General features: G+C 41.3%; 1 protein-coding gene across 1 annotated transcript in view; it reads right to left on the reverse strand.

Moving 5' to 3' along the window:
* SIK3 (SIK family kinase 3) overlaps positions 1-27,908 on the reverse strand; it is a 772,688-nt gene that overhangs the window by 261,737 nt on the left and 483,043 nt on the right. The window contains exon 14 of the mRNA XM_053691386.1: positions 22,799-22,869. Coding sequence (XP_053547361.1) covers positions 22,799-22,869 — 71 coding nt within the window. The remainder of the gene's footprint in view (positions 1-22,798; positions 22,870-27,908) is intronic.

Below are 27,908 nucleotides of genomic sequence, written 5' to 3' on the forward strand. Positions count from 1 at the left end.
TTTTGGCAATAATTCCAAAAGATATGTTTGGCGCAAAAACAACACTGCATATCACCAAAAGAACACCATACCCACAGTGAAGCATGGTGGTGGTAGCATCATGCTTTGGGTCTGTTTTTCTTCAGCTGGAACTGGGGCCTTATTAAAGGTAGAGGGAATTATGAACAGTTCCAAATACAATATTGGCACAAAACCTTCAGGCTTCTGCTAGAAAGCTGAACATGAAGAGGAACTTCATCTTTCAGCATGACAACGACCCAAAGCATACATCCAAATCAACAAAGGAATGGCTTCACCAGAAGAAGATTAAAGTTTTGGAATGGCCCAGCCAGAGCTCAGACCTGAATCCAATCGAAAATCTGTGGGGTGATCTGAAGAGGGCTGTGCACAAGAGATGCCCTCGCAATCTGACAGATTTGGAGTGTTTTTGCAAAGAAGAGTGGGCAAATCTTACCAAGTCAAGATGTGCCATGCTGATAGACTCATACCCCAAAAAGACTGAGAGCTGTAATTAAAATCAAAAGGTGCTCCAACAAAGTATTAGTTTAAGGGTGTGCACACTTATGCAACCATATTATTTTTTATTATTATTTTTACTTCCCTTCACCTAAAAGATTTCAGTTTGTTTTTCAATTGAGTTGCATAGTTTATAGGTCACATAAAAGGTGGAAAAAGTTCTGAAATGATTTATCTTTGTCTAATTTTTTTACACATATATATATATATATATATATATATATATATATATATATATATATATATATATATATATATATATATACACACACATGTGGGCAAATCTTGCCAAGTCAATATGTGCTATGCTGAAAAACTCATACCCAAAAAGACTGAGTGCTGTAATAAAATCAAAGGGTGCTTCAACAAAGTATTAGTTTAAGGGTGTGCACACTTATGCAACCATATTATTTTAGTTTTTTATTTCTTCTTCCCTCCACCTAAAAGATTTTAGTTTGTTTTGCAATAGAGTTGTACAGTTTATAAGTCACATTAAAGGTGGAAAAAAGTTCTGAAATTATTTATCTTTGTCTCATTTTTTTACATCACAGAAACATGACTATATATATATATATATATATATATATATATATATATATGTATATATATATATATACACACATACATACATATACAACAACATTTTAAATTAGGTGGAGGTTAAAAGTGAGTCCTGTTCCTTGGTCCTTGGTTCTCCATGCGTCACCAGATCTGGTGACGCATAACGATCAACTATACTGCAACTCCCATAAGCCTTAACGCGATGACGTCCAATTTCCGCGATACGAGACGCTGAGTAGTGAGAACGAAGTGAATGCAGTATCTGGAGAACCAAGGATCAGTTTGGATTACCATACTCTGGCGAGACACCAAGGCAGCAACACCAAGGGCTTGGAAGTTTCAAAGCTGAACAGTACCATACACAAGTTTGCACGAAACAACGGAAATCTTCAAAATCAAGCATTCAATTCTGAGAGGCACATACCACTGACCGGAAAAGAGTGAGCAGACATCTGGTAGACGTTCATACATTACCTCATACGATTGAGGTAATCTCCGGTAAGGGGACATCCACTCTCTACTTTGCAAATTATTGTTATCATACGTGACTACCATATGGACTTAGCATATGAACTTTTAAACAAAGCTTAAATACTTCTATATGTTTGTCTATTTGCATAAATGGGGATTTGATATATTCAACATTATTTGTATTGATAGCGCTGAATTACATTTGATCAAGACTCTTTTATACAATCATTTCGTCAGTGTCAGGGGTACACTGAATCATTTGTTCATGCTGCACAATACTTGTACTTTTTATAAAAAGAATCACAAACATTTCTGATCCAACCACATATTAAGGTACACAGTCTAACACAGATTGTTTAAACTTCTACACATTATTGATAGTAGATTCTCAATTGAGCGCTGGTAACACTTCTTGATTTACTCTCTCTCTCTCTCTCTCTATATATATATATATATATATATATATATATATATATATATATATATATATATATATATATATATATATATATATATATGTCCAGAAATTGGAGGGCACTCACAGGTATTAAAGTAGCAAAAAAACAATCAATTTTTATTTTCCAATTCAATAAATCATCGTTATGTCGAAGTCAAAGTTTCTACCCACACATGGGCATTCTTCAGGACAATGAATAATCTATAAACCAAGAAAAAAGAGGAAAACAATATAGAAAACACATTTACAATATACTAATAAACAAAATAAAAAGCACTTTTTAAGAATTATGTACAACCGTGCACCCCCCACAATATACAACATCACCCCATATCAAGGCATTTATTACACCAACATATAAAAACACATCAAGGAGGAGTCAACCACTACCATCGGACCCACTATACACCTACATCTGTCAACATAGCACATAGTATGAGGTGGGTGTATATTTATTTGTAGCATGTTGAGGACCCATCCTCATTTTGTCAGTTCACAATCCCTGCAACATATTAGAGAAGCATATAGCATACCAAATCTATTCAGAACTCACAAGCATAATAACCCGAAAAATAACGGAAAAAAACATAAGAGAAAGCTGTATTGAAAGAAACAGCATAGTAAAAAACCAACTTATTTCAATCCATCACATATCACATCTGTATATACTTGGTTCCACATATCACATCTGTATATACTGGGTTCCACATATCACATCTGTATATACTGGGTTCTATGTCAGAGTCAAAACAGAAGAACCAAAGAAGCAGAGAAAACAACAAAACTAAATCAGAATATTCTGTTGTACCAGCATCAATTATGCTACAAAAGCGAACACCTATTACACATCAACCATGCCATTAGTCTCATGTAACCCACTAGTAAAACAAACCATGTAAAACAAACAACACGCTAAACCAAAGCCCATCATAAAGAATGCCACTTCGATCTCTTATGTAATTAAGTAACAGTCAAATCGCCATAACAAAAATTCCCAAATATAATATTAAACTATTATGAGACTCACATAACAACAGTAATCAACTGATCGTTACTCAAACAGCACATGCACGAAGCGTGAAACAAACGTAGTGAGAGATAATGAACTTTATATACCTTTTGCTATCCATCTACTCACACCCGACAGTAGCTACAGGCAGCCCAGAAACATCAAAAAATACTCACTGTTACAAAGCGCGCTTTGCGTGGACGAACGCTCCCTTCAATGATCAATGTGCCGGAAATGACAAATCCGGTCCTTAAGAGGAGCACGCACATGAATAGCCGCCAATCAGAGTAAACCCCTGGGCCAACACCCCCATTTGTCAAATGACACATCGCGGCACACCTCCAGAGTCTCATAATCACTCCTAAAGCACAAGTCCGTATGAAAAGACATCTCCAAAAACACGTAAGATACCCCACATTAGAACTCGGTATATTAAATATACTTATGGCAGCCTTGTAGCTCAAACGTCACATAACACCAATGTCATGACACTTAAATGAATTTAGTGTCACAGTCAAGTGCACTCAGCGAAATGTACCCAATGCACCAAGATCAATATGGCAAAGTGCATAATAACATAGTGAATATCAATGCTGGGAGCCCCCGTGCTAAACCAAAATGGGACAGGGACACCTACTGCGCTCATAAGAGGAACACAAAGGAAAACAAACCACCTAGCTATACACAACACAGAAGTGCAGAGTTACTGATTAACGAATAATACTGCCCCCTATCCAGGATGGCCACCTCCACAAGTGTAGCTAAAAGTTAGGCAGATGACACCCAAAACTCATCATCCTATAACTTGCATCAAGTCACATCTATACATGTGCCACTGAGCTCAGTGGGTAACCATAGAGGAAAAATATACTTAGTACGCCAAACAGTACATATACAATATACCAACTTTCATATTGCCCCCAACAGCAGATCGACCACTCTAACTAAATACACCCCTCAATAAAGGGAAGCAAAACCCTATGGTGGACAAAACAACTATATTAGGTATAGTAACTCTATAAAAGAGAAGGGAGGCAGCTAGCCAGGGGGGGGGGGGGGTCAATGCACGGTTGGCAATAATGTGTACCACATCAGAATAAATTCAAGCAATGTCAATTCAAAACAATAAATAAACATTAAACATGAGAGATGAAGAGCACTTTAGTAAAACATACTATAATCAATGCTGGCATTTAAGCCAACCGGTGTAAGCGTGTCCAGTCTGTGCACTGGATGATAGCTATAAAATTGCAATAAGGTGTTTCTATCCATTGGTTTGGAATACAGCGTTGTTTTTAATTGACATATATCATCTCCCTACTTCATCAGAGGCTGCACATGCATAAAGGATCAGATGGTGGAACAAGTGGGCAGCCTCTGACGAAGTAGGGAGAACCCCTACGAAACGCGTAAGGACACGCCCACCATCCACACGCTACCGCAAACAGCTGATGCAAGCTGCCGGCTTTTACGCTTGCACACAGCTGATTTCTTAAGTGGCGTGTTTTCGAACTGGATTTATTCCAAAGTGCTTGTGCCTCACGAATCTGAAGGTCTTATGGTCATCCTGATAACAGTTAGCACATGTGAACTGTGTGTGTGACATTTGGACGCATATTCACCAGACATTGTTTGCGGCTGGATTTAACATCTGAGGGATATCGTTTGAGAGACCTGGATGGTTCTCATGTGCCCATATCATATCTCATTTACGTTGAGGTTTTCTTTGTGAGTTTTTAATCGTGAAATTGTTAATAAATGTTATATTTTTACTGACATATTGCACTTAGAGGTGTTGCGCCTGTTCTTTTTGTTTCTTTTTATGCAATACCTGTGAGTGCCCTCCAATTTCTGGACATTTCTATTTTTTGAGGATAGCACCCGGGATATCATTACATATGAGTGGATGGAGTGCTAGACAACCGGCTAAAGGTTATATATATATATAGAAATATATATATATATATATATATATATATATATATATATATATATACACACACACTCACACACACATACACATAAATTATGCTTACCTGATAATTTCCTTTTCTTCTGATGGAAAGAGTCCACAGCTACATTCATTACTTTTGGGAAATAAGAACCTGGCCACCAGGAGGATTCAAAGACAACCCAGCCAAAGGCTTAAATACTCCTCCCACTCCCCTCATACCCCAGTCATTCTGCCGAGGAACAAGGAACAGTAGAAGAAATATCAGGGTGAAAGGTGCCAGAAGAATATAAGGATGCCCCACATAAAATTATGGGTGGGGAGCTGTGGACTCTTTCCATCAGAAGAAAAAGAAATGATCAATTAAGCATAATTTATGTTTTTCTTCTTAAATAGAAAGAGTCCACAGCTGCATTCTTCTCAGCTTCGGACGAAGCGTTTTTTTTTTATTGGGTAGAGGTTCAGGCCTGGTGCCCTCAGTATGGGCTGCCTATTGTACCCTCCCTTCTTGCATTCATTACTTTTGTGAAAACAATACCCAAGCTATAGAGGACACTGAATGCCAAGAAGGGAGGGTACAATAGGCAGCCCATACTGAGGGCACCAGGCCTGAACCTCTACCCAATAAAAAAAAAACGCTTCGTCCGAAGCTGAGAAGATTTTAAGAAGAAAAGCCCCCATGACACTGACTCGCAGTAAGTCCAGAAGCCAAACTAGAGACCGCAAATGGACTCGACTGAGCCAACAGTCCTCCAGTAGACACCGTTGCCCAACAAACGGTCCCCCACCGCTCATCTATACAAATGAAGGAGACCCCACCGAAACCCCCAAGGGAACAAGGCAAAGGAGAACCAAGGAAAGCGAAAGGTCCCCTAATACAAAAAGAACACCTCCACGAGTGAGCCCAGCTCACAGAGACCCAAAGGGGCCCAAACAGGGAAAGGAGGTTATGCCTATACCAAGCGAAACCCGGGATAAGACAGGGCACAGAGACAAAACAGATGTCTCTCCAATATCCTGCAAGCACAGAATGCAACTGAAGAGGCAAAGACCTCCCAGTGTCTGTCCATAGAATACCAAAGTATTCGACCCTGAAAAAGTGGGTAATACACCCAGGTGAAAACCCCCAAGTTTGAGAACACAGAGCCCCAACATTACGACACAGAGGGTACTTGTGAGGACGAAGAAGTAGTCAAGCAAGAAACAGACCGCAAAAGCAAACCCCAGAAAGAGGGCACATTCCAGGCTAAGTCGCCGAACCTACACACAGGTCCATGAAAAGGGGAAGCCCCCCAAGTAGGAGAGAATACCCTCAGAACCCGAAGGAAGAGTAAACCCTCTTCTAATCAATGGAGCAAGTTGAAAGGAAAATCTATACCCTAGCAGACTAAGCTAACAGGATAGACTCAACAAAGCTCACACATCCACCAGACTGCGACCTAACGCAGTTCCTTAGATCGCTCGGCCATCCTGACCTGCAGACCCACACCCAGCTGGACCAACCCAGCCTCCGGGATCCAAGACAGGGAAACAAAAAATCCCGAAACAGGTACAGGAACGAGTGTAAGGGTAGCACAGCCATCCCCACAGAGCACAAGTACAACCCGACTCAAACAGACAACAAGGCCATAGACCTAAGGATCTATCAAATAAAGGCCCAACAAGTCTGCTTGGAGCCAGCAAGACCCCAGGGGGAACCATTCCCACCTTCCCGCCTCCCATCCATGAGAAGCCCCAAGCAAGGACTCTATCTCCATAGGGAGGAGAATCACCCCTAAAGAAAAGGGATGATGCCGGAAGGGCAACAACTGTCCTCAAGGCCCGAAGGCACCGGCTAATGGGAAGAGAAATTCCCAACACAGATGTCCTAGAAAAGGACCCCCCTACAAGTAGCTTGCCGAGCAGAGGCACAGCCAACCCATTCGCCTGCAGAGCAGGGAATCCACGGGAACACTGGCAAGCTGACCAGGGGAATGCAACCAGAAATAGGACATCCAACGCCAGCAGCTGGGTATGAACCAAACACCCTTGCGATTCAAGCCACACGGCTAACTACCAGATGACATGGGCTACTCTGTGCCAAAGAGTAAAAAATACTCTGAAAACCTGGCCAACCATGACCAGGTTAGGTAGATGGAGCAAGGACACAGCCCAAGTTCACACTACCGTGGAACACCCAGACCAGCCCTGAGATCCAAGATTCCAAAACCACCCAAGACTGGGTCAGTAAAAAGGCCAAGCGAAGCTTCAGCAACCGGAAGTCTCAGGGAGAAAAACAGGTCTAGGAACCCAATAGTTCAGGCAAACCTTATCCTAGAACTAAACACCCCAACTGGCCAAAAAGCCAGACGCAAGGGTATGGATGCATATCTAGAAATCCAGATAGTGAGAGAACTCGAAAGCCCCGACCAAAGGAAGGAACCACCCCTAGCTAAAGTCCAACGCTCCAAGGAGCAAGGCTAGAAGTCATATGAAGATACTTCTCAGAGCCTCAGGATGACCAAGGGATACCTTGAGGTAAAAATAATCCTGCTAACAGGACTAGTCTCCCCAACACCTCCGCACAGGCAGAGGACACAAGGAAGAGTAGGCACTAAGCCTACCCAGCTCCGGAGAACCCCGAGCTAAACAAAAATCCCCACAGGGAACAACCATTACCCGGAAACACAGATCCCTAAAAGGAGATCCACTCACCCAGAGGCCATGGAAGAAGATCCAAAGGCCTCTTAAAACTCAGTAAAGAGTAAGAGCTGCATCTAGATATACTAGAAAAAGCTCACACGTACACCTGCAAGGTGTCAAGAGAAGCAACAGTGTCAGACTTTAAGTATTGAAACTACAAAAAAAAATCAAATGTGCAGATTTAGCAGATTATTTATAAAATAAAGTAATATTGTTTGGGTTTGCTGTAACTTTGTATTGAACACTCCTTCTCTATGTAAGGTAGGTACAGTTCAGGAGCATTTAATATTCCAATGTATGAGGATCTACAGTAGTACTTAAACAGGAGATTCCTCATGAAGTGTATAATGTGATCACAGAATATTTATAAATATATATAAGCCAGACCGCACTGACTCGTGAATAAATGACAAATGTAAATTATGATAAACAGGTATATGCTGAATACAAGCAGAGGAATCAGATAGGTAGATCTAATTTGTATATGCAAACGGATGCAGGATTGACAACGGAACAGCTGACAGAGTAAATCACATTTGGTATAATGGAGGGGCTGTATACAACATGACAACATGGGTAAGTTTACAAAAAATATAGTTGGTAAGTTGTGGTTGCAGTACTGATGCAAGAAACTTGAATCTAAAGGTGTTAGATAAAATACTTACAGGAGGTTGCAGGATTGGACGAACCTGTATTCTCAGAGCAGAGCTGAAGTAAGTTTGACCGCGAAGCACTGTTCACTGAAGGAGCAGTCCGAAGTGGCAGCTGACACGGTGCTGATCTCAGCGAGAGTTCACCAAGCCAGGTTAGATCCGAGTAGAGCTGCTAAGAGAGGCGTAACTGAACTATGAAAGGCTAGCACAGAGATTTCCCACAGCAGGGGGAAATTACTACATTAACAAGCAAAGATGATTAGGAAGTTAGTGCTTATAAAGGAGGATAAGACATCCCTCAATTAAAGGGGTAGTACATGAATCTGGTATAAAAGTATAGAGCAAATATATACAGAACATGACAAACAGGATTGAAACTGCAAATCTTCCGCATGCTAGACAGCTATCATGTACAAGCTGTTGGATCAAGCCCAAAAGAACAAATCTAGAGGCCTAAAAAAATGAAGGCCAAACCGCTTAATAGCGGTAAGAAGCATTAAACCCTCCCACCCTCCACCACCTGGGGGAGGAAACTCTAAGTTCTGATGAAATCAGATGCCAGATAGAGTGACGCAGCGGAGAAACTCCCCTGCCCGGTCATCTATGACTGAAGGCTATAAGGACTGAAACAATCCTACCCACCTCACGGACCCACAGGTCCTCTCGAATGCTTAGATGAACATGAAGAAAAAACAATGATAACCTGAGCACTTGGCGCTTCTACCGAACCAGCCGAGCAGAATGGCGCCACGTGTCTGAACAGCCGCAAGAGCGAACAAACCCAACAGGACCAGCCTGCACCTAGGGTCCCAACCGGCAAGCTGCATAAATTCTCTTGCAGGGGAAAACACAGAAAACAGACATTTTTAACTGAGGACTAACTTGTCCAACAACTTCCGAAGAAGTAATAAAGAGCATCAATCCCAGAAGGTTCCCGAAGGAAACAAAAACAAATAAAAAAGACATCCTATTGGATATAAATAAAATATAAGGCAACCCGGAGGTTAACGCCCAAAAAGACACAGGCCTACCCACAGGATCAGCCCTATTTTTCAAAAACTGGTAAAGATCTCAATCAAATGACAATCAGGAGATTACTTCATCCCCACATGTCTAATGAGGTGCACCATTCGAATTATCAGACTGAAATTCCCCGTATCTGGTAACGATAGGGTCATTCAATAACTGAAAAACACGTCTGAGTAACACGCGAAGGCGCACAATCCTGTAACGGAAGGCACAAAACTCCTGGACAGATACCCCCCACGGGGGAACTGTAGAGGCCCATCCCAAGGTGGAAGGCAAGGGAAAATAGGGCACAAGCACATTCTCAAATAAACGTCTGGACTCTGCAGACGAACAATCACCAACATTATGTGGAAGCGAAAACGTGCTGCAACCTCCGGGGGAAACACGCCATCCCGCATGGAGTAACCATAAACTGGGTTACCCGCATGTGCAGAAGTATGATCTGGTAGGGAACTCGCCTCTCGGGAGGACAGGACCCCAGAGGCGGATGGCTCAGCAGTCCCTTGATTCCCCGAGCACGAAGGAACCAGGTGCTCTGAAATGGCATACAGAACAAAACTGGTTGACAGGCGTCAACGAGGCCACTCTGGATTCATCACCGTACACAGAATCTGAAATCAAAATAGTCTCAGTATCAGAATCCTCTAACTGAATCTAAAATTAACATAGTCTCAGCTCAGCATCAGAATCCTCCATAGCTCCATCCTCCATAGCTTGTTCGCGTTCGCAACGGCGGGCGAACATATGCGATGTTCGATCCGCCCCCTATTCGTCATCATTGAGTAATACTTTGACCCTGTACCTCACAGTCAGCAGGCACATTCCAGCCAATCAGCAGCAGACCCTCCCTCCCAGAACCTCCAACCTCCTAGACAGCAGCCATTTTAGATTCATTCGGAAGCTGCATTCTTAGTGAGAGGAGGGACCGTGTAGCTGCTGCTGATTTAATAGGGAAATTAATAGCTAGGCTAGTGTATTCAGTGTCCACTACAGTCCTGAAGGACTCATCTGATCTCTGCTGTAAGGACAGCACCCCAAAAAGCCCTTTTTAGGGCTAGAACATCAGTCTGTTTTTTGTTTTTTTTCCTGTGTAATCTAATTGCAGTTGCCTGCCTGCCAAGCCACTTGCCCAGTGCCACCACTCATATCTGGTGTAACAGTAGTGTAAATTTAAAAAAAAAAAAAAAAAAAAAAACTTTTTTGACTGTGAAACATCAGTCTGCTAGTGTAATCTAATTGCAGTTGCCTGCCTGTCAGCGTGTGCGCCAGGCCCACTTGCCCAGTGCCACCCCTCATATCTGGTGTAACAGTAGTGTAAATTGAAAGAAAAAAAAAAAAACTTTTTTGACTGTGAAACATCAGTCTGCTAGTGTAATCTAATTGCAGTTGCCTGCCTGCGTGTGTGCCAGGCTTACAGCGTATACTGTGCCCACTTGCCCAGTGCCACCACTCATATCTGGTGTAACAGTAGTGTAAATAAAAATAAAAAAACTTTTTTTACTGTGAAACATCAGTCTGCTTGTGTAATCTAATTGCAGTTGCCTGCCTGCCAGCCTGTGTGCCAGGCCCACTTGCCAGGTGCCACCACTCATATCTGGTGTAACAGTAGTGTAAATTTAAAAAAAAAAAACTTTTTTGACTGTGAAACATCAGTCTGCTAGTGTAATCTAATTGCAGTTGCCTGCATGCCAGCGTGTGTGCCAGGCTCACAGCGTATACTGTGCCCACTTGCCAGGTGCCACCACTCATATCTGGTGTAACAGTAGTGTAAATTTAAAAAAAAAATCTTTTTTGACTGTGAAACATCAGTCTGCTAGTGTAATCTAATTGCAGTTTCCTGCCTGCCTGCCAGCGTGTGTGCCCTGCTCACAGCGCATACTGTGCCCACTTGCCCAGTGCCACCACTCATATCTGGTGTAACAGTAGTGTAAATTGAAAAAAAAAAACTTTTTTGACTGTGAAACATCAGTCTGCTAGTGTAATCTAATTGCAGTTGCCTGCCTGCCTGCCAGAGTGTGTGCCAGGCTCACAGCGCATACGGTGCCCACTTGCCCAGTGCCACCACTCATATCTGGTGTAACAGTAGTGTAAATTTAAAAAAAAAAAACTTTTTTGACTGTGAAACATCAGTCTGCTTGTGTAATCTAATTGCAGTTGCCTGCCTGCCAGCGTGTGTGCCAGGCCCACTTGCCCAGTGCCACCACTCATATCTGGTGTAACAGTAGTGTAAATTTAAAAAAAAAAACTTTTTTGACTGTGAAACATCAGTCTGCTTGTGACTCCCACGACCACGCCGGCAAGGACAGGACGCTTTACAGACGTGTTGTTGATGGAGGACATGCAGAGCTTTTTAAGTCCTATGCATCGCCACAGCCCTTCGGGGTCCACCCTCAGAGAACGACTCGACCGACAGGTAGCAGACTACCTCGCCTTAACTGCAGATCTCGACACTCTAAGGAGTGATGAACCCCTTGACAACTGGGTGTGCAGGCTTGACCTGTGGCCTGAGCTATCCCAATTTGCGATAGAACTTCTGGCCTGCAACGCTTCAAGTGTCCTGTCAGAAAGGACCTTCAGTGCAGCAGGAGGTATTGCCACTGAGAAGAGAAGTTGCCTAGGTCAAAAAAGTCTAGATTACCTCACCTTTATTAAGATGAATGAGGGATGGATCCCGAAGGGACTGACATTGGGAGATACATTTGAGTAAAAAAGGCCTGATGAGATGAGCTGCCTTGGGCTAAAAATGGTCCACACGCTGCTGTATATTAATCTTCAAATGCCGGATGACTTGTGTGACTTATCTGCCACCAACTAGGGTTCAAGCCGCAATGTTTTAGGGCACTTTCTGCCTGGGAAACAAACATCAATTTTTCTGGTCGCTGCTACAGCAGCGGCTGCAACAATACCTAATTTTTCAGGCATGTGTACATGCCAAATTTTTCTGGCCTCTGGTGCTGCACTGTGGCTTCAAAAAACACACCACTCATATCTGGTGGCACAGTAGATTGCATGCGCAGTGCCCAAATTTGAAGTAGGAGGACCGACCAAGCATCTTTTTCCATCTCACGGTTCCTAAAATCCATGCCATATACACGTCCCCTGTTAGGGGACGTAACAGGGATTAAACTGATCAGAATAGTACTACTTAACACACCACTCATATCTGGTGGCACAGTAGATTGCACGTGCAGTGCCCCAAATTTGAAGTAGGAGGACCGACCAAGCATCTTTTTCCATCTCCCGGTTCCTAAAATCCATGCCATATACATGTCCCCTGATAGGGGACGTAACAGGGATTAAACTGATCAGAATAGTACTACTTAACACACCACTCATATCTGGTGGCACAGTAGATTGCACGCACAGTGCCCCAAATTTGAAGTAGGAGGACCGACCAAGCATCTTTTTCCATCTCCCGGTTCCTAAAATCCATGCCATATACATGTCCCCTGATAGGGGACGTAACAGGGATTAAACTGATCAGAATAGTACTACTTAACACACCACTCATATCTGGTGGCACAGTAGATTGCATGCGGTGCTCTGACAAAATGCAGAAGGACATTTGGCAGACGGACATTTAGCAGACTGACATTTGGCCGACAGACTGAAAGCTAAAGAATGTTCCGATTTCGGCCGAGGGCAGATACGTTCCAGAGTGCTCTGTTCTAATCAGAGCCTCGGGCACCGCAACTGCCTCTGGGAACCTTACCATGGGTCCCAGGCCGCACGTCTTGTAATTCTCTGTCTGGGAAATTATCTATCTATCAAATCTACCTATTTATCTATCAAATCTATCTATCGTATCTATCAAATGTGGCACAGTAGATTGCACGCGGTGCTCTGACAAAATGCAGAAGGACATTTGGCAGACGGACATTTAGCAGACTGACATTTGGCCGACAGACAGAAAGCTAAAGAATGTTCCAATTTCGGCCGAGGGCAGACACGTTCCAGAGTGCTCTGTTCTAATCAGAGCCTCGGGTGCCGCAACTGCCTCTGGGAACCTTACCATTGGTCCCAGCCCGCACGTCTTGTAATTCTCTGTCTGGGAAATTATCTATCTATCAAATCTATCTAGTTATCTATCAAATCTATCTATCGTATCTATCAAATGTATCTATTGCATCTATTGATCTATCTAATCTATGTATCTATCTATCAAATCTATCTATCTCGTGGCTGGACTGTTATCTGACAGCCACTTGTGTTTCGGCCATGCCATATACATATCCATGCCATATACACGTCCCCTGATAGGGGACTTAACAGGGATTAAACTGATCAGAATAGTACTACTTAACACACCACTCATATCTGGTGGCACAGTAGATTGCACGCGCAGTGCCCCAAATTTGAAGTAGGAGGACCGACCAAGCATCTTTTTCCATCTCCCGGTTCCTAAAATCCATGCCATATACACGCCCCCTGATAGGGGACGTAACAGGGATTAAACCGATAGGAATAGTACTACTTAACACACCTTATAATAACGTAGAGAGAGGCAACGCAGAGAGAGGAGTCTGAAGAAGAGGAGTCAGAGGAGGAAGGTGGCTTTGAGGAGGTGGAAGACCAAACATAGCAGGCGTCCCAGGGGGCTTGTTGTCACCTTTTGGGGACCCTTGATGTTGTACGTGGCTGGGTGGAGGAAGAGACCTTCAATGACATCAGTGAGGACAAGGAACGGGACATGGCTAGCTTGGTATCCAACCTTGTGCAAATGGGGAGTTTTCGGTTGTGCAAATGGACTGTTTGCGGTTGTTTGCGGTGCGTTAAAGGGACAAATAAACTTTCATGATTCAGATAGAGCATGTCATTTTGAACAATTTTCCAATTTACTTTTATCACCAATTTTGCTTTGTTCTCTTGGTATTCTTAGTTGAAAGCTTAACCTAGGAGGTTCATATGCTAATTTCTTAGACCTTGAAGCCCAGCTCTTTCAGATTGCATTTTAACAGTTTTTCACCACTAGAGGGTGTTAGTTCACGTATTTCATATAGATAACACTGTGCTCATGCACGAGAAGTTATCTGGGAGCAGGCACTGATTGGCTAGACTGCAAGTCTGTCAAAAGAACTGAAAAAAGGGGCAGTTTGCAGAGGCTTAGATACAAGATAATCACAGAGGTTAAAAGTATATTATTATAAATGTTTTAGTTATGTAAAACTGGGAAATGGGTAATAAAGGGATTATCTATCTTTTAAAACAATAAAAATTCAGGTGTAGACTGTCCCTTTAAACGGGGAGTTTGGTCTGTCACTGTGAAGCGGGCGTAACCCTTACACTACCTGATCGATACAACATCATACCTGATGTTTTAAAGCACGTTATTCCAAACAATTTAGGAATGCTAGGTGATTTATGCGCTTTATGGCTTAAAAAAAGACAGTGGGGGGTAGTTATCAAGCCGTCTACTTTTCTGGCTTCGCCAGCACAATACGCCCGCCTAAGCTCGCCTACCTTCGCCGCCGCAAACCTGAAAAAATACGCCTAAGTTATCAAATAAAGCTGTCAAAAAGCCGCGGGGCGATGAGCAGCGGATTGTCTGTCACTAAGCACTCACATTAAACTACACTGTTCTATCCCTATACCGGCGCCCCCGGAGCCCCCCACAACTCAATAAAGTTACTAACCCCTAAACCGCCGCTCCTAGACCCCGCTGCAACTCTTATAAATGTATTAACCCCTAAACCGCCGCTCCTAGACCCTGCCGCAACTCTTATAAATGTATTAACCCCTAAACCGCCGCTCCCGGACACCGCTGCCACCTACAGTATACCTATTAACCCCTATCCTGCCCCCCCTACACCGTCGTCACCTATAATAAATTTATTAACCCCTAATCTGCCTCCCCTACACCGTCGCCCCCTATAATAAAATTATTAACCCCTATCCTGCCCCCCACTACGCCGCCGCCACTGTAATAAAATTATTAACCCCTAAACCTAAGTCTAACCCTAACCCTAACGCCCCCCTAACTTAAATATTAATTAAATAAATCTAAATAATAATTCTCTTATTAACTAAGTTAATCCTATTTAAAACTAAATACTTACCTATAAAATAAACCCTAATATAGCTACAATATAAATAATAATTATATTCTAGCTATCTTAGGATTTATTTTTATTTTACAGGTACCTTTCAATTTATTTTAACTAGGTACAATAGCTATTAAATAGTTATTAACTATTTAAAAGCTTACCTAGCTAAAATAAACTGAAATTTACCTGTAAAATAAATCCTAACCTAAGTTACAATTAAACCTAACACTACACTATCATTAAATTAATTAAATAAACTACCTACAAACAACTACAATTAAATACAATTACATAAACTAACTAAAGTACAAAAAATAAAAAAAGCTAAGTTACAAAAAATAAAAAAATAAGTTACAAACATGTTAAAAATATTACAACAATTTTAAGATACTTACACCTAATCTAAGCCCCCTAATAAAATAACAAACCCCCCCAAAATAAAAAAATGCCCTACCCTATTCTAAATTAAATAAAGTTCAAAGCTCTTTTACCTTATCAGCCCTTAAAAGGGCCATTTGTGGGGGCATTCCCCAAAGAAAACAGTTCTTTTGCCTGTAAAAGAAAAATACAACCCCCCCCAACATTAAAACCCACCACCCACATACCCCTAATCTAACCCAAACCCCCCCTTACAAAAACCTAACACTAATCCCCTGAAGATCATCCTACCTTGTCTTCACTCAGCCGAGCAGCGATGGAACCGAAGTGGACATCCGGAGCGGAAGAAGTTAATCCTCCAAGCGGCGCTGAAGAAATCTTCCATCCGATGAAGTCATCATCCAGGCGGCGCTGAAGAAAAGTCTTCGATCCGGCCGATGTCATCTTCAAAGAGGCGCTGAAGAGGTCTTCTATCCGGGCGAAGTCATCTTCCAAGCCGGGTCTTGAATCTTCCTTCCGCCGACACGGAACCTCCTTCTTCACCGACGGACTACGACGAATGAAGGCTCCTTTAAGGGACGTCATCCAAGATGGCGTCCCCTCAATTCCGATTGGCTGATAGGATTCTATCAGCCAATCGGAATTAAGGTAGGAAAAATCTGATTGGCTGATGGAATCAGCCAATCAGATTGAGCTCGCATTCTATTGGCTGTTCCGATCAGCCAATAGAATGCGAGCTCAATCTGATTGGCTGATTGGATCAGCCAATCGGATTGAACTTGAATCTGATTGGCTGATTCCATCAGCCAATCAGAATTTTCCTACCTTAATTCCGATTGGCTGATAGAATCCTATCAGCCAATCGAAATTGAGGGGACGCCATCTTGGATGACGTCCCTTAAAGGAGCCTTCATTCGTCGTAGTCCGTCGGTGAAGAAGGAGGTTCCGCGTCGGCGGAAGGAAGATTCAAGACCCGGCTTGGAAGATGACTTCGCCTGGATAGAAGACCTCTTCAGCGCCTCTTTGAAGATGACATCGGCCGGATCGAAGACTTTTCTTCAGCGCCGCCTGGATGATGACTTCATCGGATGGAAGATTTCTTCAGCGCCGCTTGGAGGATTAACTTCTTCCGCTCCGGATGTCCACTTCGGTTCCATCGGTGGCTCGGCTGAGTGAAGACGACTAAAGGTAGGATGATCTTCAGGGGATTAGTGTTAGGTTTTTGTAAGGGGGGTTTGGGTTAGATTAGGGGTATGTGGGTGGTGGGTTTTAATGTTGGGGGGGGGTTGTATTTTTCTTTTACAGGCAAAAGAGCTGTTTTGTTTGGGGCATGCCCCCACAAATGGCCCTTTTAAGGGCTGGTAAGGTAAAAGAGCTTTGAACTTTATTTAATTTAGAATAGGGTAGGGCATTTTTTTATTTTGGGGGGGTTTGTTATTTTATTAGGGGGCTTAGATTAGGTGTAAGTAGCTTAAAATTGTTGTAATATTTTTAACATGTTTGTAACTTATTTTTTTTATTTTTTGTAACTTAGCTTTTTTATTTTTTGTACTTTAGTTAGTTTATGTAATTGTATTTAATTGTAGTTATTTGTAGTTAATTTATTTAATTAATTTAATGATAGTGTAATGTTAGGTTTAATTGTAACTTAGGTTAGGATTTATTTTACAGGTAATTTTGTATTTCTTTTAGCTAGGTAGTTATTAAATAGTTAATAACTATTTAATAACTATTCTAACTAGCTAAAATAAATACAAAGTTACCTGTAAAATAAATATAAATCCTAAGATAGCTACAATATAATTATTAATTATATTGTAGCTATCTTAGGGTTTATTTTACAGGTAAGTATTTATTTTTAAATAGGAATAATTTATTAAAGTATAGTGTAGTGTTAGGTGTAATTGTAACTTAGGTTAGGATTTATTTTACAGGTAAATTTCAGTTTATTTTAGCTAGGTAAGCTATTAAATAGTTAATAACTATTTAATAGCTATTGTACCTAGTTAAAATAAATTGAAAGTTGCCTGTAAAATAAAAATAAATCCTAAGATAGCTAGAATATAATTATTATTTATATTGTAGTTATATTAGGGTTTATTTTAAAGGTAAGTATTTAGTTTTAAATAGGATTCATTTAGTTAATAAGAGTTAATTTATTTAGATTTATTTAATTAATATTTAAGTTAGGGGGGTGTTAGGGTTAGTGTTAGACTTAGGTTTAGGGGTTAATAATTTTATTACAGTGGCGGCGGCGTAGTGGGGGGCAGGATAGGGGTTAATAAATTTATTATAGGTGGCGACGGTGTAGGGGGGGCAGATTAGGGGTTAATAAATTTATTATAGGTGGCGACGGTGTAGGGGGGGCAGGATAGGGGTTAATACATTTAATATAGGTTGCAGTGGGTTCAGGGAGCGGCGGTTTAGGGGTTAATACATTTATTATAGTTGCGGTGGGCTCCGGGAGAGGCGGTTTAGGGGTTAATATGTATAGAGTAGCTTGCGGTGGGCTCTGGGAGTAGCGGTTTAGGGGGTAATAACTTTATTTAGTTGCGGCAGTGTAGGGGGGGACAGATTAGTGGTGTTTTGACTCGGGGTACATGTTAGGGTGTTAGGTGCAGACAGCTCCCATAGAAATCAATGGGATGTCTGTCAGCAGCGAACTTGTACTTTCGCTATGGTCAGACTCCCATTGATTCCTATGGGATCCGCCGCCTCCAGGGGTGGCGGTTTGAAAACCAGGTACGCTGGGCCGTAAAAGTGCTGAGCGTACCTGCTAGTTTTTTGATAACTAGCAAAAGTAGTGAGAATATGCCGCACTTGTGTGCGGAACATCTGGAGTGACGTAAGAATCGATCTGTGTCGGACTGAGTCCGGCGGATCGAAGCTTACGTCACAAAATTCTACTTTTGCCGGTCTCGAGCCTTTGATAACTAAGGCGTATCAGCCTTGCCACAAATACGCTGCGGAATTCCAGCGTATTTGAGGTTGACGGCTTGATAACTAGGCCCCTCTGCATCAACTATGTAATTTTCCATGGAAGTTTTGCCATGGATCCCCCTCCGGCATGCCACAGTCCAGGTGTTAGTCCCCTTGAAACAACTTTTCCATCACTATTGTGGCCAGAAAGAGTCCCTGTGGGTTTTAAAATTCGCCTGCCTATTGAAGTCTATGGCGGTTCGCCCGGTTCTCAAACAGTTGCGGAAGTGTGTGTCCGCCGTTCGCAAAAGCAAATTTTTAGGTTCACGACATCACTAGTCACTTCCGGCCTCAATGTTCCAACCACGAGCCCAGTAAACAACGCACATAAGCAGGTTGAATCACATAACAAACATGATTATAAACCCCCCCCCTGTTCAATAACCCCCTCAGGAGATATTAACCCTCAATTCCAAGATACTAAAAGAGACTCACTGAGAACCTTATGTTATAAGTTATACCCGGAAGGTGGTAGCCTCTTGGCCAACATTCACATTACAGTACATTGCAATTTGCAAATAAGTAAAATGAAACTATCTTACTGGAATCTACGCTGTTGTAACAGGAACACTGCCCTTCAAGTGTGACAGATAGTAGCATCGCCTCCGCCATGGACTTGAGAGAAGAAAGCAGGCAGCGAAGCGAAGTTCGACAACGCCGATTGTATGAGTCGGGATGGTTTCACAGAAAGAAACTCCCTGCATCTCCGGGCTCTAACTTTCATACAAGCCTTCACTGAGAGACTGACAGGACTACTTAAAACTCCTGTCCCATGCCGAAGAGTACTACTCTCCATAAGAGACAAAAAACAAAAATTTAAAATTCTGACACTTCTCTGCCATCCTCCTGGGACGAAAGGCAAAGAAATGACTGGGAGATGAGGGGAGTGGGAGGAGTATTTGGGTTTTCTTTGCCTCCTCCTGGTGGACAGGTTCTTATTTTCCAAAAGTAATGAATGCGGCTGTGGACTCTTTCCATTTAAGAAGAAAAAATATATGTATATATATATATATATATATACTAATATATACTATATATATATATATATATATATATATACTATGTATATATATATATATATATATATATATATATATATATATATATATATATATATATATATATATATATATATAGCAGTGTGTACTCACATTTCTCAGAATTGGGAAAACCCACAAGTTTTAGACTTAAATTACAGATTTTACATGCTGCCTGAGACCGACAAGTGGCTCTGACTATAGGAACACAGCAAAGCCTTCGCATATGCCAGCACTGTCTGGAATCCACGCTCTACGCTTACCTCACAGGGATTGAGGGCAACTCCTGTAAGTAAATTACCATATGGGCTTGTGTGGATTCCCTTCACATACTGGAGTGTGTCTTTATCTGTGGGACTCTCTAGCCCACTAACACGTACCCCCATTCGGGTCTCTATTAGATTGCACTGTGTACTTTTAGTGCTTTTACGTTATTTCTGTTTTTTTCTGTTCTCTTTTTTATTGAAGTATATGTGACAGAGTTTGCATTGTTTTAAGCTTCACATATATGTTTTTGCACTGATTATAGCATTCATTATTTTATGGGGTGTTTATCTAAATGGTCCTGATCAGAATTGAACTAGTTCTTGCACGCATTTCTTATGCATAGTTGTGCAGGTGACAAACTATCACTATATATATATATATATATATATATATATATATTTATTATTTATATTATTATTTATATTTTGTTATTTAGGATCCCTCAATTTGTATCCTGTTTCTATTATTACCGCTTTCCTTTCACCCCCCAAATCCCTTCTGTTTATTTTGTGTTCCCATTAGGAATATCTGGAAAAGGATATTCCGCCTTGGGGGAGTTTGTGGTCAGCTGCTTTTATTTGAGACAGAGTTAATTTTGAGGCGATAAATCTATATTCATGTATCAACTTATTAACATATATTGCCAATGGTATTCAATATTGTAGTGTCATAGGAGAGATACCAATATTGTAGATCTAGTATTTTACACACACCGCTTATATAGAGGTAATTTTTATTCACTACGGTTGTTCTCCTTTTTTCAGCTATTATAGAACCTACTGTACATCTCTGCTAGCGGATATCGCTAGTCGGTTCTTGATTGATTATTTATTTAAGTCTATATTTGTGTGACACTCTGCATCTTGCACTCAGTAGGCTCCAAAGCTTATATCACTGGTTTCCAGTGATATATTCTATTTTGTATATATCTATATATATCTATATATATCTATCTATCTATATATATATATATATATATATATATATATATATATATATACATACACACACGCACATATATACAGTTGTGTTCATAAGTTTACATACCCTGGAAGAATTTATGATTTCTTGGCCATTTTTCAGAGAATATGAAAGATAACACAAAAAAACTTTTCTTTCACTCATGGTTAGTTTGGCTGAAGCCATTTATTATCAATGAACTGTGTTTACTCTTAAAATTATATTGACAACAGAAATTACCCAAATGACCCTGATCAAAAGTTTACATACCACAGTTCTTAAAACCGTGTATTGCCCCCTTTAACATCAATGACAGCTTGAAGTCTTTTGTGGATGAGGATCTTTATCTTCTCAAATGGTAAAGCTGCCCATTCTTCCTGCCAAAAAGCCACCAGTTCCCGTAAGTTCTTGTGCTGTCTTGCATGAACTGCACGTTTGAGATCTCCCCAGAGTGGCTCAATGATATTGAGGTCAGGAGACTGAGATGGCCACTCCAGAACCTTCACTTTATTCTGCTGTAGCCAATGACAAGTCGACTTGGCCTTGTGTTTAGGATCATTGTCATGTTGAAATGTCCAAGTACGTCCCATGCGCAGCTTCCGGCTGATGAATGCAAATTTTCCTCCAGTATTTTTTTATAACATACTGCATTCATCTTGCCATCAATTCTGACCAAATTTCCTGTGCCTTTGTAGCTCACACATCCCCAAAACATCAGCGATCCACCTCCGTGTTTCACAGTTGGAATGGTGTACCTTTCATCATAGGCCTTGTTGACGAATCTCCAAATGTAGCGTTTATGGTTGTGGAAAAAAAGCTAAATTTTGGTCTCATCACTCCAAATTACTTTGTGCCGGAAGGTTTGAGGCTTGTCTCTGTGCTGTTTGGCGTATTGTAAGCAGTATACTTTGAGGCATTTGTGTAGTAATGCCTTTCTTCTGGCGACTCAACCATGCAGCCCATCTATCTTCTTATTGTGCATCTTGAAACAGCCACACCACATGTTTTCAGAGAGTCCTGTATTTCACCTCAAGTTATTTGTGGGTTTTTCTTTGCATCCCAAACAATATTCCTCGCAGTTGTGGCTGAAATTTTAGTTGGTCTACCTGACCGTGGTTTGGTTTCAACAGAACCCCTCATTTTCCACTTCTTGATTAGAGTTTGAACACTGCTGATTGGCATTCTCAATTACTTGGATATCTTTTATATCCCTTTCCTGTTTTAAACAGTTTAACTACCTTTTCCCGCAGATCCTTTGACAATTCTTTTGCTTTCCCCATGACTCAGAATCCAGAAATGTCACCAGGGTATGTAAACTTTTTATCAGGGTCATTTGGGTAGTTTCTGTTGTCATTATGATTTAAAAATAGTAATCACAGTTGATTGATAATAAATGGCTTCAGCCAAACACTAACCATAAGTGAAAGAAAAGTTTTTGTGTTATCATTCATATTCTCTGAAAAATGGCCAAGAAATCATAAATTCTGCCAGGGTATGTAAACATATGAAGCACAACTGTACCTTGGCATCACCCTGGCTAGGGAATAGTTACCAGGTGCTATGGGGGTTACATGTTGCTGTACATACCTTGGCATCACCCTGGCTAGGGAATAGTTACCAGGTGCTATGGGGGTTACATGTTGCTGTACATACCTTGGCATCACCCTGGCTAGGGAATAGTTACCAGGTGCTATCTGTGTTAAATGTTGCTGTACATACCTTGTCATCACCCTGGCTAGGGAATAGTTACCAGGTACTATGTGTGTTACATGTTGCTTGCTAAATCAGAAACACATGTACATACCTTTGCACCGCCTCCTGATCTGGCTCCCCATCTGAACTCTCCTCATCCACTGGTGTGACCGCAGGTACTGCCTGAAAGCAAAATGTCCATGGATAATTAGCTCAGCTACATTATGTAGATTAGGTAACACATTATCAGGGGATTACAAATTATATCTCATGAGAGTATAAAGGCTTTACAAAATGAATAGTTTAGTAACGGATAAAGCTCCCACATTAAAGTTATATCAGCAGAAAGTGAGTGTCAAGTTGAGACCTTTTCCGGGTACTATATAAAATTACTATAAAGGAATCAGGGGCACGTTAATAAAAAAAAAAAATGAAGACGCAGCGATTCGAAAATATTTACCATTTAGAAATGGTAAAAATTGCGCCGTTCCTCCACCTGTACCTCCGACTTTCTTTAGCTGAGGGATGAAGAATAAAGCTTTATCCAATTGTTGTGTGCCCCTTTGGTCTTCGGCTTGTGGGCCATGCGACGATTGGATAAAGCTGGTTTAGCATTTTTAAATAGTAAATGTATTCCAAGTGCCATCTTAAAAAAAAATTAAAGTGCCCCAAATGTTTATAGTAATTTTATAAAGTACCCGGGAAAGCTATCAACTTGACAATCACTAAATCAGTACAGAACTAAACATTTCACATCACCTTAGAGTGGTCAACTAGGCAATGAAGCTGGCATCAAGCAAGATAAGGACCCTATAGAGACGAATAGATGACCCATGTCAAGTTCTTGGCTTTAGATCTTGAACCTTCTGTTTAGAGCAAATCTGAAGTTGAGAGCATCTAACAAACAAGGCATAAATTGTATCTATACCAAATGTAATTATCCGGTGCTCTCAAAGAGAAGTGGTTGAGATGCAAAATATCTAAGTCAGGAGGTTACAGGACTGGAAGGTCAGTCAGGACCCTGGTCAAAAAACATAATTTATGTAAGAATTTACCTGATAAATTAATTTCTTTCATATTGGCAAGAGTCCATGAGCTAGGGACGTATGGGATATACAATCCTACCAGGAGGGGCAAGGTTTCCCAAACCTCAAAATGCCTATAAATACACCCCTCACCACACCCACAATTCAGTTTAACGAATAACCAAGTAGTAGGGTGATAAAGAAAAGAGTAAAAAGTATCAACAAAGAAATTTGGAAATAATTGTGCTTTATACAAAAAAATTATAACCACCAGAAAAAGGGTGGGCCTCATGAACTTTTGCCAATATGAAAGAAATGAATTTATCAGGTAAATTCTTACATAAATTATGTTTTCTTTCATGTAATTGGCAAGAGTCCATAAGCTAGTGAAGTATGGGATATCAATACCCAAGATGTGGAACTCCACGCAAGAGTCACTAGAGAGGAAGGGATAAAAAACAAAATTTATGCTTACCTGATAAATTTCTTTCTCTTGCGATGTATCGAGTCCACAGATTCATCCAATACTTGTGGGATAGTCTCCTTCCCAACAGAAAGTGGCAAAGAGGGCACCCACAGCAGAGTTGTCTATATAGCTCCTCCCCTAACTGCACCCCCCAGTCATTCGACCGATGGCTAGGAAGAAAAAGGAGAAACTATAGGGTGCAGAGGTGACTGAAGTTTTAATAAAAAAATACTACCTGTCTTAAATAGACAGGGCGGGCCGTGGACTCGATACATCGCAAGAGAAAGAAAATTATCAGGTAAACATAAATTTTGTTTTCTCTTGCAAGGTGTATCGAGTCCACGGATTCATCCAATACTTGTGGGATACCAATACCAAAGCTTTAGGACATGGATGAAGGGAGGGACAAGAAAGGAACCTAAACGGAAGGCACCACTGCTTGTAGCACCTATCTCCCAAAAATAGCCTCCGAAGAAGCAAAAGTATCAAATTTGTAAAATTTCGAAAAAGTATGAAGCGAAGACCAAGTCGCCGCCTTACAAATCTGTTCAACAGAAGCCTCATTTTTAAAAGCCCATGTGGAAGCCACCGCTCTAGTAGAGTGAGCTGTAATCCTTTCAGGAGGCTGCTGGCCAGCAGTCTCATAAGCCAAACGGATGATGCTTTTCAGCCAAAAAGAAAGAGAGGTTGCCGTAGCCTTTTGACCTCTCCGCTTTCCAGGATAGACAACAAACAATGAAGATGTTTGACGGAAATCTTTAGTCGCTTGTAAGTAGAACTTTAAAGCACGAACCACATCTAGGTTGTGCAACAGGCGTTCCTTCTTGGAAGAAGGATTAGGACACAGAGAAGGAACAACAATTTCCTGATTGATATTCCTATTAGAAACAACCTTAGGAAGAAATCCAGGTTTGGTACGCAAAACCACCTTATCCGCATGGAAAACAAGATAAGGGGAGTCACACGGTAAAGCAGATAACTCAGAAACTCTTCGAGCCGAAGAGATAGCTACTAAAACAGAACTTTCAAAGATAATAGTTTAATATCTATGGAATGCATAGGTTAAAACGGAACCCCTTGAAGAACTTTAAGAACCAAATTTAAACTCCATGGCGGAGCAACAGGTTTAAACACAGGCTTGATTCTAACTAAAGCCTGACAAAATGCCTGAACGTCTGGAACATCCCCCAGACGCTTGTGTAAAAGGATAGACAAAGCAGATATTTGTCCCTTTAAGGAACTAGCTGATAATCCCTTCTCCAATCCTTCTTGGAGAAAAGATAATAGCCTAGGAATCCTGATCTTACTCCATGAGTAACCCTTGGAATCACACCAGTAAATATATTTACGCCATATCTTATGATAGATTTTTCTGGTGACAGGCATTCGAGCCTGAATCAAGGTATCAATGACCGATTCAGAGAAATCATGCTTCGCTAAAATCAAGCGTTCAATCTCCAAGCAGTCAGACGCAGAGAAAGAAGGTTTGGATGCTTGAATGGACCTTGAATCAGAAGGTAATGCCTCAGCGGCAGAGTCCATGGTGGGACGGATGACATGTCCACCAGGTCTGCATACCAAGTCCTGCGTGGCCACGCAGGTGCTATCAGAATCACCGAAGTTCTCTCCTGCTTGATTCTAGCAATCAGACAAGGAAGGAGAGGGAATGGTGGAAACACATAGGCCAGTTTGAAGGACCAGGGTACTGCTAGAGCATCTATCAGTACTGCCTGGGGATCCCTTGACCTGGACCCGTAACAAGGAAGTTTGGCGTTCTGACGAGACGCCATCAGATCCAATTCTGGTGTGCCCCATAGTCGAATCAGTTGGGCAAACACCTCCGGATGGAGTTCCCACTCCCCCGGATGAAAAGTCTGTCGACTTAGGAAATCCGCCTCCCAGTTGTCTACTCCTTGGATATGGATTGCTGAAAGATGGCAAGAGTGAGTCTCTGCCCATCGGATCCTTGTTCCCCCTTGATGATTGATATAAGCTACAGTCGTGATGTTGTCCGACTGAAACCTGATGAATTTGGCCGCAGCTAGTTGAGGCCACGCCTGAAGCGCATTGAATATCGCTCTCAGTTCCAGAATGTTTATCGGGAGGAGAGCCTCCTCCTGTGTCAGGTTTCCTCTTAGAGAATGGTTAATACCATCATCAGACCGTCCCTTTAAGGATTCCAATACTTCATTCACTCCACCCTATATAAACACCACATTGGCCCTTCCCTCATTGCTTAGTATTGAAGTGAATATCTCATTCTTATCCTGAGCCTATCCTGTGAACGCTGTTCACACCTCAGTCTCCCTGCTGCTGCAGATTCACCTGTGAACGCTGTTCACACTGAAGTTACTTTGTTTTTCCTCTCTTAACTGTGAACGCTGTTCACACTTTATTCGCAACATACAGCAAACCTGCTTTAACTCTCATTCTGTGTCAGTGTCTTTCCGGATTTACCCTTCACCTACCTACAACTCGGATCTCCGGTTTCACTTACAGCTCTGCTCTACTTCCAAGTGCTACGCTAACGGCTCTCCTTGCGGTGACGTCACACGCCTGCTGCTCACTCTCTCCGGATCAACTGCTTTCAGTCTGTGTACTTCTACCACTCCATAATTAGTAAGTGTGCGAATTTGTCTAAGATATATTCACATATCTATTCATATATCTCTCACCTGCCTTATTGTACTTTGTTGCCGGATAACTCTGATTAACTACCACTCAGCTTAACCTTTTATGTTTTCATCTGGCTTTTCCTTATTGCCGTATTGACTCTTATTTTTTCATACCATTTTTATGTTTTTCAACCGGTTCTACCTATAACACAAGGGGTCATACTCTCTGCCATTTTTTCATGTTTGTGCACATACTTTTTTCTTTTTTTTTTATGATCTTGCATTCCTTGGGAAAACTAAAGTACATTTCTCCCTGCTGCAATTGTTAGTGCTAATTAGCACATGTGGCAGCAATAGGGTTAATGTGCTTGTAAATCCCTATAACAATTACAGCCTGGTGATACAAGGTAACCACTATTGCTCCTACACTTACAAGTGTGGTTCCCTGTATCTTTTTGCTACAAATAATTATTAGTATCTATTTGACTCAGCAGTTGTGGTTCAGTACTTCATTCGCTATTGTCTGTATTTTTCTATATACAAGACTGAGCATTGTGACAGAATACTAAGCCTTTCCAATTATGGACCCAGCTGAGATCAATGTCCAGATGCAAGCATTAAATCAAAGGGTTGACCTTTTAACTACAGGGTTAAATACCCTTAAAGCAGAAAATGATTCACTTAAAGCCTATATTAGGGACGTAGTGGATAAAAGAATCCCTCTTACAGAACCGCAGGTTAGCCTCCCAGAAAAGTTCTATGGTGACAGGACCCTCTACAGGGAGTTTAAAAATGCCTGTCTGTTAATGTTTGCACTCAAGCCACAAACCTACCCTAATGACAGGGTTAGAGTACTCACTACTATATCATATCTTAGAGGAGAGCCACGTACCTGGGCTAATACCTATTTTGAAAGTAATGAAGAGATATTGAATTCTCTTGAGAATTTTTTCATTGCAATGGGTCAACTTTATGAAGATCCTTACAAGCAGCTTACCGCTGAAAACGCTATGAGGGCTCTTAAACAAAAAAAGAGAGTGGTAGAGGACTATATCACAGAATTCAAAAAGTGGGCAAAGGATTCCCAGTGGAACAACCTTTCCCTCAGAAATCAAT

The sequence above is a fragment of the Bombina bombina genome, chromosome 8 (assembly GCF_027579735.1).
Source record: "Bombina bombina isolate aBomBom1 chromosome 8, aBomBom1.pri, whole genome shotgun sequence".
Taxonomy (NCBI): Eukaryota; Metazoa; Chordata; class Amphibia; order Anura; family Bombinatoridae; genus Bombina; species Bombina bombina.